The sequence below is a fragment of the Orycteropus afer genome, unplaced genomic scaffold (genome assembly GCF_000298275.1).
Source record: "Orycteropus afer afer isolate SDZICR_OR568_19922 unplaced genomic scaffold, OryAfe1.0 scaffold00085, whole genome shotgun sequence".
In the NCBI taxonomy this organism is placed as follows: domain Eukaryota; kingdom Metazoa; phylum Chordata; class Mammalia; order Tubulidentata; family Orycteropodidae; genus Orycteropus; species Orycteropus afer.
The window spans coordinates 9,792,828-9,804,566 of record NW_006921672.1 but is presented as its reverse complement, the minus strand read 5'-3'; the positions used below and the strand labels follow the sequence as shown (position 1 = coordinate 9,804,566).

General features: G+C 40.6%; 1 protein-coding gene across 1 annotated transcript; it reads left to right on the top strand.

Annotated features, from left to right (window-relative positions):
- The first annotated feature begins 8,178 nt into the window (after positions 1–8,178).
- On the top strand, positions 8,179–8,736 carry LOC103198010 (keratin-associated protein 4-3-like). Its single transcript, XM_007942096.1, has one exon. It carries the CDS (start codon positions 8,179–8,181, stop codon positions 8,734–8,736), a length of 558 nt encoding a protein of 185 aa, XP_007940287.1.
- The last annotated feature ends 3,003 nt before the right edge of the window (positions 8,737–11,739 follow it).

Here is an 11,739-nt window from a genome sequence, read left to right as displayed (position 1 = left end):
AGTCTGACAGATAATGCCAATTTGTCATCTAAATAAGTTATACCAATTTAGACCTCTACCATCTGTGTATGAGAATGTCTATTTCCACATAAGCTCATTAATTTATTAAAGTTTTATAAATGAAATATTTTATATTTGTCATTCCAAAGGTTAACAATAACAGTTATTCACTGCTGTGTTCCCAGGACCTGGCACATAGTAGGTGTTCAACAGATGGATTGATGAATAAATAAATTATTCAATTAAATAATTTTTAAATTGTAAGATTGAACATCTTTAATAAGCTTAAAAGGCATTTATATTTATTTTTCACTGAACCATTAATGTCCTTTACTAAATTTTTGATTTGTTCAACTTTTTTTTTTCCTTATTGGGTTGTAAGAGAGATTTACACATTAATGAAATCAGATTCTTTTCTGGTATGTTGATGAATGTATTTATTCCCAGTTGCCCTTTCAACTTTTGATTTTAAAGTTTTTGTTTGTTTGTTTGTTTTGTTTTTAAACCAAGCATTAAATTTTTTCTGGTGTCAAATTTTTCAATCTTTTTTTTAATTGCTATTATATTTTCTGTGTTTTAGAAAAGCTATCTTCAAATATTTTAAGAAAAACATTTTCAAATTTTCTTCTAGTATTTTCAGTTTGTTGTTCTCAAAAGGGTCTCTAGAAAAAAAAAAAAAACATTGTTAATTGAGGAATGGTGTGAGACACAAAGTTTCAAGGGTGGCACATAGAATGCTGAGTTTCAAATGACCTATCACATCACAACCAATCCAACGAGGAAGCTGAAGATTCTTTGAAGTTAGATGATACACTGAAGAAAGAAATCAAAGAGATGATTGAGTAGGACAGAGGAGATTAGATAAACCCTAACACAGAGAACCCATCAGCCACTCCTTGGAAGGAAGATGGGGCAATCTATTTGCATAGTGATACTGCCTCAGAAACCCAAGGAGGGGTTGCTATGAGTCAGATCCGACTTGACAGCACATAACAACAACAACAACAACAACAACAACAACAACAACACAGAGGAAGGGAAAATGCATTCCATCTAACTTTTATATACATTTTCCCATAATTAACTAATTTAATAATCGTCTAATGTGGTATAGTGCCTAAGGCATGTGACTGCTAACCAGAAGGCTGGCAGTTCAAACCCACCAGCCTCTCCTTGGAAGGAAGGTTGGGCAATCTACTTCCATAGTGACACCACCTCGGAAACCCTAGGAGGGCTTTCTATGAGTCGTATCCAACTCGACGGCAGTGAGAGAATATAAATAATAACAAGGAAATAGCCATTAACATGGTGACAGAGGCTCCTTAGCAGGGTATAAAAGGTGAACTAGGGCAAGGAGACTCCCAAATTTGAAAAATCACTCTTTTGTAAACACACCTAGAACCTCCACCCTCTGACACCATGGTCAACTCCTGTTGTGCTTCTATCTGCTCTGACCAGGGCTGTGGTCAAGGCCAGGAGACCTGCTGCTGCCCCAGCAGCTGTGTGTCCAGCTGCTGCCGTCCAGTCTGCTGCCAGACCACCTGCTGCCAGGCCACCTGCCGCCCGGTCTGCTGCCAGACCACCTGCGGCCCCAGCTGCTGCCACCCGGTCTGCTGCCAGACCACCTGCGGCCCCAGCTGCTGCCGCCCGGTCTGCTGCCAGACCACCTGCTGCCATACAACTTGCTATCGCCCCAGCTGCTGTGGATCCTCTTGTTGAACCTCATATCTGACAATCAACCGTGAACTGGCCATTTTATCAACATAAAAGTGTCATTCATGTAAACTTTTCCCTGTCTTAAATGGCCAGCACATTTATTATCATGTTATACCAGTGAACAACTGGTGAAAGGCCACCAGTCTACACTGAATACCACTCATCTCTCCCATGGACCTCTTCTTTGCATTCAGTCCTCAGATACTTGATGCAGTGGACAAAGCCCCTGAGTCCATATGTTTGTCTTGACTTTCACAATTCTATGTTCACTTTCTCTTTCTCAATAAATTTTACCTTGGTATCAGAAATTCTTGTTTAGTTTAATTATACTTGAGAGTTGATTGTCAGTACTTTTCCCCCCTACCATTATTTCTTTCAAGATGAAGAGAAGATCAGGTTTCTGTGGCCAGGAAAGAAAACTGATTTTGCAAACATGCCATTCAGCTACTAACCAAAAGTTCAGTGGTTCAAACCCACCAGCCACTATGTGGGAGAAAGATGAGGCATTCTGCTTCTGTAAAGATTTACAACCTTGGAAACCCTATGGGGCAGTTGGACTGTGTCCTATAGGATTGCTATTAGTTGCATTGACTCAGTGGCAGTGGGTTAGGTTTGGTTTTGGTATATTGTAGACAGGATCTTCTTTATATGTTTTTCAGAATAAGATAATTCACCTTACTTGTCTTATTCAGTCAACAAAATTATCGATCACTTATCATGTTCATTGCACTGTTGGCTTTTGGGGAATCTACCAAGATACGTGAGCCACAGTTCCTTCCTACAAGGTTCTCACAATCTAATCTTGGAAAAAAGAGTAAGGTCACGGCAAGTAGGGTATTTTGGGTACTATTGATCATATGGGGGAAATTTCTGTTTTGGAGAAAGTTAACATAGGAGGCATATTTTCTAGAAACAGAATGAATTAAGGCAATAAATTCAGGGAAAATGTACATATCCATGAGATAAAGAAGTAGAGAAAACAAGGAAGTATTTGCATTCTTGTGATGCCAAGAATAGATGAGTCAAAAAAAAAAAAAGAAAAAAAAATAGTTGCAGTTGATGTGACAGAGACTAAATCTCACTGGCTTAATCCAGCCCCCTTTACTTTAATGATGTTAGTTGCTGTCAAGTCAGCTCCAACTCATGGTGACTGTATGTACAGCAGAACGAAATATTGCCTGGTTCCACACCATCTCCACAATCCTTGTTGCAGCCACCATATATGTTGAGTGTCTTCCACATGGGGGCACATCTTCTAGCACTGTATCTGACAATATTCCTTTGTAATCCGTAGGGTTTTCATTGACTAATTTTTGGAAGTGGATGAAGCCTTTCTTCCTAGTCTATCTTAGTCTGGAAACTCTGCTGGAACCTGTCCTCCATTGGTGGTATTTGAAATACCAGCAGCATTGATTCTAGCATACATGTAAGCCACTACAGTGCCACAAACAGACAGGTGGTGGCATTTTAATGACACTATACTGAAAAATACCATACACAAATGAGGAGAATATTAGTCAGAGGTGAAGTCACATGTGGATAAGTAAACACCACCTTTGGGGAAGGTTCTGGGAGGAGGAAGAGAGTTTGAATGGTAGGAAAGGATGAGTTTGGAAGAGGGAAACATTTAGGTTGTGCTTGAAAGCTGTGCACTAAGACTGCACTCTTGGGATATTTTTAGATCTTGCAGATCTCCTGTATCTCAGGCAGACTTGATCACATTCAGGCAAGTAAACCAAATGTCTCCTGCAGTCACATTGCTTCACTTGTTTTGTCTGATGCCATTTCCACATGACAAGGAGATATGTGAATAGAAGCAAAATACATGAGCTAACAGAAGAAGGCAATGATCATAGGAGAGGGACCCAGAAAACACTAAACCAAATGCAAATCCACTGCCATCAAATCAATTCCAACTCACAGTGACTCTGTAGGACACAGTAGAACTGTCCCATATGGATTCCAAGGGTGTAAATCTAGCACTTTAACCACTGTGCCAACAGGGCTCCTAAGAAAACACTATAGACATTCTAAAATGGAGAGATTTCAACAATGATCATTATTATGAAAAACATAATATATGGTGGATTGGAGTGCAATAGGCAGTGATCCAGGAATATCATACAGAAGCACAGATGCAGTGGGAAATCACGGAGGATGATTGGTCAGCCATGCAGCTTATGAGATGGAAGCATGAAGTTAAAGCTAGAAATACTAACAGATTTCTAATTTTGATGGCCTTGATAGTCATAATTATGAGTTTATACTTAAATACTAATAACTATTCAAATGTGTCTGTGATGGAAGCAAGAACGGCCAGACTTCGTCTCACCTACTTTGGTCATGTTGTAAAAAGGGAGCATTCCCTGGAGAAGGATATCATGCTTGGTAAAGTGGAGGGTCAATGAAAGAGGGGAAGGTCCTCAATGAAATGGATTGACACGGTGACTACAACGATAGGCTCAGGTATAGCAGGGATCGTGGAGCTGGCACAGGACTGGGGGGTGTTTCATTCTGCTGTACATGGGGTCATTATGCATAGAAGATGACTTGATGGCACCTAACAACAACAATAACTCTAAAGAAAATCTCATCCTTAAACTCAATCTCTTATTAGTCTCTTGTCCTAACAGTAATTACTGTCTCATGAAAGTTCTCATTGCAACATTCCTCTCTAGTTAACACACACACACACACACACACCACTCACACACATGTTTCAAATTGCAAGGATTGAGAAATCTGTTAAAGCCATCTCAGGACAACTGTGATTTTGTTCCTTTATTTCCAACAGTTTGCAGTCCATAAAAATAGTCCCATTTGTTCTTCTTTAACTTTCTATTTTCATTTTATTACTCCTTATACCAATCAAGGTGTAGAATACGTCCAGTACCACAAGAATTCCTTACGTTGCCCTTTTATAGCCACACTCTACCTCCTCCTTAACTCTGCCAACCACTGATCTGTTTCCATTTCTATAATTTTGTCATTTCAAGAACGTTATATAAACAGAATCATACAGTAGGTAATGTTTTCAGATTGTCTTACTCACACTCAGCTAACTTCTCTGTAGGTTCATCCAGATGGTTTTGTGTGTCAATAGTTTATTCCTTTCTATTGCTGAGTGGTGGCCCATGGTGTGGATGGACCTTTGTTTTTTTTTAACCATTCACCCACTGAAGGTTTCCAACACTGTAATCTTTATGGAAGCAGACTGCCTCATCTTTCTCTCATGAAGCAGCTGGTGAGTTTGAACCTCCAACCTTTAGGTCAGTAGCCAAGCACTTAACCACTGCACCTTTGGCTTAGAGGAGAAAAATGCAAATCTTACACAGGAAGAGAATGACTCCAAAGAATTAGTCTTGAATTAAGATACTGATATGCCTAAACTATTCATTTGCTCATGAGGAAGGGGATCACATCCATGCTGGATGCAAGAACAAAGGACAGAGTTGGAAAGCAGAAAGATGAGTATGTTGTTTGAAGAGATACACTACAAAGGAGCTACTCTGAAGCTGTGGCTTCTAAATCCAGCTTTTCATCCAACACAGTCATTTAAAATCTTTTGCTTTTAAATAAATAAGAATTTCATAGATATAAACCAAAAAAACCTCAAACTCACTGCCATCAAGTTGATTTGACTCACAACAACCTCTGATCTGTCTCCATTTCTATAATTTTGTCATTTCAGCAACCTCCATTGGGTTTCCAAGGTAGTAAATCTTTATGGAAGTAGATTGCCTCATTTTCCTTTCAGAAAAGCTGGTGGGTTTGAATCATCTACCTCTGGTTAACAGTCAAATGCCTTAGCTACTATGCCACCAGAACTTCTTATGCATAGATACAGATATTCTAAAAAATACGAATAATGCACTGTTTTTTGTACACTTTGTCAGGTATTTTATGTTTTAGTTTCATGGCTGGAGAACTTCAAGCAATTTTACAGAAAGGATATGTTGTTGCTGTAAGATGCCGTTGGCTCTGACTCATAGCGATTACATGTACAACAGAACAAAACACTGCCTGGGCCTGCGCCAGCACAAGCCTTGCTAAACCTGAACCTATTGTTGCAGCCACTGTGTCAATCCATTTCATTGAGGGCCTTCCCCTTTTTCGCTGACCCTCCACTATGGCAAGCATGATGTCCTTCTCCAGAGAATGGTCTCTTTTGACAACATGACCAAAGTGGGTGAGATGAAGTCTGGCCATTCTTGCCTCCAAGGAGCATTCCAACTACACTTCTTCCAGGACAGATTTCTTAGTTATTCTGGCAGTACATGGTACGTTCAGCATTCTTCGCTAACACCACAACTCAAAAGCATCAGCTCTTTGGTCTTTTCCTTATTCATTGTCCAGCTTTCATATGCATATGAGGCGACTGAAAATACCATGGCTTGGGTTAGGCGACCTCAATCTTCAAAGAGCTATCTTCACTCTTCAGCACTTGAAAGAGGTCTTTTGCAACAGATTTTCCCAGAGCAATATGTCATCTGATTTCTTGACAGCTGCTTCCATTGGTGTTAATTGTGGAACCAAGTACTTTCTGGATCCTTGCATGCCCTGGAATACTTTTCATCAACCCTTTCATATCAATAATTCTCTGCTTATTCACATGAATAATTGGCTAGTTATCTACCAAACATTCCTTCCTCCCTTGTATTGTGTAGAACTACCTCTTGGAAGTAGCCCCCAGTCAGGGACTACATTTCCCAACACCTCTTGCATCTGCTTCACTGTGTTCCAGCCAATGATATGTTTTCCTTTCCAGACCTGGTCCAAAAAATCTCCCATATAACACTCTATGTTATAGTTTTATTTTATGTCTCTAGATTGTTAATTCAGTTTAGATAAATTATAATTTCACTTCTTCTGTTTTAAAATATGGAACTTTGGAATATATTTTGGATTTCTAAAATTCTTTTTTATTTTCCTTCCAAATATTCCTTGCATTCATGTCTTGAACTTTCCAAAGAATTCTCATGAAAAACAAAAAATTTTAAATCACTTCTATTTTTTTTCCATTGGACCTGCTTGGTAGGAGACACTTTTTTTTTTTTTTTTTTTAAGTAGCTTCTTGCTGTTCAGCTTACTCTTTTTCCCATTAGTGAGCCTAAGCCATTCCTTGCCTTTCATGTCAGGACAGAGTTACTGAGCTTCACACTGACCAGGATGCTGGTCTCTCTGGAAGTGGTACAAAGCAGAGAAAGAAAAAGAAATGGGACTTTTGTGAAGAAAATAGGCTTGGTTTTAGTATGCTCACAGGCTTGGCTGAGTATGTTCAGTTAAAGTTATTCAACTGGATGGAAGAGAAGCAGCTGTATTCATTAGTACACCTCCCTTAAGGGCACTGAGAATCAGTGAAATCTCCAAGCAGGCAGCAAGCAGACAGAGGCATGCCTCCCTGTGTGCTGGGTGTCCATGTGGCTCAAGTCAGTAGCCACTCCCATCCAGCTGCAAGGTCAATTATTTGACATATAAACTCCACCAGAAACTGTGATTTCCTCCTCCCTGTGGTTGTCTCACTAAGTCTTTGGTCTCTCCCACCTCATTGTAAAAATAAGTGGCTCATTATGTCACATTTGACAGAGCCCAACTCCTGTTTCATCTTTGTGAGAAGACAGTCTCTAGCATTTGCCTTTAGGCCATGTTCTTATTCATTAAATTGAATCAGTAAGGAGTTGGAACAGAGTCAAGCCGGTGGACTCTCCCTGCCACCTTCCCAGAATTTCCTGGGCAACTTATTAAAACTAGAGATTTCTTGGTTAGCAGTCAAATGCCTTAGGCACTATACCACAAGAAGTTATTTCAGGAAAAATAAAAAAAGAGATGATAATGTCACATGCAATCTTGGTTCCTAAATAGAGTGATCCTATCGATAAGAATAGGTTGGTGACATGAGGAAATATGCCAAAATGCATTGCTTGTGATGCCTTCCCCTAACTCACTAAGTACCAGCCTACACCTACAGCTATCCCCTTTCTCAGGAGTCGGCCTCTCCCTTTTCCACCCAAGCCCCCATTCCAACATTCTGAAATGGGAATAAGTTCATTCCCATTGATTTTCCCAAGCTGCAGCACCAACTGTTGTGTGTTGATTAATGACTGAAAAGGAAACACATGGATATCTGACAACAAACTGCCAGTGACATGCCAGCCAATTGGATAACAGAGCTGACTTTGAAAATTAGATGATACACACAAGGAAAAAAACAGAAGGCTTTATTTGGAAGGAAAGATTAGACTCAATACACATCACAGACAAGAAAGATGCATCCTATCTCACTTCTGCAAGAAAAATACTTACAATTATCTAATTTGATAATTGCTTCTGTAATAGTATAAACAATAACAAGGAAGAGGTTTCCTCAATGGAGTATAAAAGGGGACATAGGGTAGGAAGACTCCCAAACTCCAGAACCTCAATCTCCTGGAAACACACCCAGAACCTCCACCCTCTGACACCATGGTCAACTCCTGTTGTGGCTCTGTCTGCTCTGACCAGGGCTGTGGTCAAGGCCTCTCCCAGGAGACCTGCTGCCAACCCAGCTGCTGTCAGACCACCTGCTGCAGGACCACCTGCTGCAGGACCACTTGCTGCAGACCCAGCTGCTCTGTGTCCAGCTGCTGCCGTCCCAGCTGCTGCCGCCCTAGCTGTGTGACCAGCTGCTGCCGTCCTAGCTGCTGTGTGTCCAGCTGCTGCAGACCCATTTGCTGCCGTCCCAGCTGTGTGTCCACCTGCTACCGTCCCAGCTGCTGCCGCCCCAGCTGTGTGTCCACCTGCTGCCGTCCCAGCTGCTGCCGCCCTAGCTGCGTGTCCACCTGCTGCCGTCCTAGCTGCTGTGTGTCCAGCTGCTGCAGACCCAGCTGCTGCAGACCCATTTGCTGCCGTCCCAGCTGCTGCCGCCCCAGCTGTGTGTCCACCTGCTGCCGTCCCAGCTGCTGTCGTCCAATCTGCTGCCAGACTACCTGCTGCCGTACCACCTGCTGTCGCCCAAGCTGCTGTGGATCTTCTTGCTGTTGAACTTCATTCGTGATCACCAGCCCTGAGTCACCCATCATGATGCCAATATAGCAGTCTTATTCATATTTCCTTTCTTCACAGCACCTGGCCTTGTTCTAAACTGTCACTATGTTGACATGTGCATGACCAACATATGACATGTGCTGGTCATGCTATCAAGCAACTATTTAAAAAGCAACAATTTAAACTAAATACCACACAAAACTCCAAGTTCTCTGTCTATTGCCCTGATATTCATCCAGGTGCCAAATGTTTACACTTCTCAATTGGAAGAGGTTCCTAGTCTATGACCGCTGTGCATGGCTTGACCTTCGCAATGAATTATGTCTAATTGAGTAACTACGTCTCAATAAATATTTGCTGTCTTGGTATCAGAAACATTTGTGGTCCTTTGTTACTTTTTAGTGTTGATTACTTATTTGGAGTTAAGTTTGAATTTCTGTCACATGAACAAAGAAAACTGATTCTGCAAATATAAACCAAAGCCAAAGAATTATTTTTTTCCCCAAACCAGATTGCCCACTTGACTTGCTGTCAAGTCTATTGAGAGAAAACAAGAACTTCTTTGGTATTCTAGTGAGTTATGGATCACCTGGCAGGGTCTTTGCACCCTTAGGTAACTCACAATGAGATCTTGGATTTAAAAGGAAGGCCTATGCCATGTAGAATATGTTGGTAAGAAAGAGAAGAGTATAGGATAAGAGTAATATGTAAGGATTGATTCAGAGAAATAAAATGTGTCAAGTCTGAAAATTCAGGGGAATAAGTATAACTCACAAACACACAAGACAAAGTGAAGGAGAGGATCAGATGACAGAAGAGTGCTTATATTATGAAGGTAATTATTACTATTATTAGAAAAGGTACCAAGAAATATTATGGTCATTTTAAGGAGGAGGGCATGTCAGGATAAATTCATGGAATGAGACTAAATATGATGGAAGCTATGAGAAGACAGGAGCCAGGGATCTCAGTGTGACATTGCAGATGCAGTGGGAAACCAGTGAGTATGATGGATGGTACATGTCAGTTATGGGAAGGAAGGTAATGGAAGTTAAGTAGACGTTGGTTGGGTCCTGTTTTTGAGGGGCTGGATCAACATTGTTGTGGGGAAAGGTCTGCCTAAAAGGCTCCCATCCAGGTTACCTAAGTAAAAGCTCTGTGCCAGAATATTTGCTAAGGAGGCTGGGAATTGGATCACCTTCTCTCTCCCTGTTCCTTCTGGGCACACAGGAACTTTCTCTATCTCTTGCACATGCATGGGTACCAATGAACCTGGCCAAGCCCACTGCTATATCTGTTCCCAGTGGGGGGGGGAATGGGGTCTCTTGTACTATGGCACAAGAAGGGGTGAATGAAGACCATCTGCCCTGCACTGGCCATATGTGGGATGAGCCTGTTGGCCATAGTAGACTGGTACCCATGAATGAAACTGATCTCTCTCTGTCTCTTCTGTACGTGAGTAAAGCATTTTGCATGTGCTGTTAGTGTGTGTGTGTGTGTGTGTGTGTGTGTGTGTGTGTGGTCTTTTGCTGATGACTGTAAACCCTGCCATGACAGACACATTAATGACATTCATCCATCTATGCTCTATTAAACTCCAATTGAGAGTTTGTATGCACTTCTAACTATGACACATGCAAAGAATATTTTTTAGTCCACTTAATAATGACCTGGCATGAAGTCACTCAGCTGCTTATGTCTCCTCTATAAGCCTGCAATTCCTTTTTCCATTGTGAGTTCCATGTAAGTTGGATTTCCTGTGTCCTTTCAAGAGTTTCTCTTCTCTATCCAAGTGAGGTCAGTAGGTTCAAGGTCTGAACGTTTTAGGATTAGGCAAAAACTTTTAGTTGGAAAAGACAATAAAAATGGAAACAAAGACAGCACAAAACTGAGGCAACCTATTTGTAAATTAGTAATGTGATAAAAGAATCGTATCACTGGATTTAAGTTTCACTCCTACGTTTATTCCAAGACAGTAACTGCCCTACAAAGGACACTTCTCAGCACAGTATTCTTCAAGTGCCCAGGCCTGAAAAATGTGTCAGAGCCTCAAGCTATTATGCCTGATGTTTTCTCTGTATTTCAAAAACTGTGTTTGTTTTCTTATGGTATACTATATAAAGGAGCTCTGGTGGCCTAAGGCATTTGCTGCTAACCAGAAGGCTGGTGGTTCAAACCCACCAGCCACTCCTTGGAGGAAGAGTGGGCAATCTACTTTTATAGAGATACCATGTCAGAACCTGAAGGAGGGGTCGCTATGGGTCAGAACTGACTTGATGGCAGTGAGTTTGGTTTTTTTGCACACTATATATGCTGTACTATGTGGCACATAAACATTCATGAATATTTTAATTTTATATTTTCCCTTTATCACAATAAAATACGTTACACTATTTTTGTTTTTGACCTTAGCTTACCACTTTTGGACTTCTGTTGTTATGTTTAAGCCATCTTTGCTGAGTTTTATCCTTTACTAATTCTAGCATATATTTGAATCTTTAAATTTTACTGGTTTCTTCTCTTGATACCATTTTTTGTACAGCATATCTACATTGTAGTGGAATTCTTAATTTTGACTAATTTCTCAGTTAGCTGGAGTACTTCTTAAAATAATTTAAAATGAAGCAATAAGTCATAGTTCTTGTAAATCTTTCCATTGTCCCCACATATTACCAATATCTTGTCTGGATTTAGAATTATTGTAGTGCCTATGGCATTTGACTGCTCACCAGAAGGTTGGCAGTTCAAATCCACCAGACACTCTGCAGAAAAAAGACCGGGCAATCTACTTCCATAAAGATTTACTGCATTGGAAACCCAATGGGGGTTGCTATGAGTCAGAATCAACTTGATGGCAGTGAGGTTTCTTTCTTTTTTTTTTTTTTTTTAGTTTAACTTTTCCACCTAAAAGGAAGGCCTATGCCAGGTAGAATATGTTGGTAAGAAAGAGAAGAGTATAGGATAAGAGTAATATGTAAGGATTGATTCAGAGAAATAAAA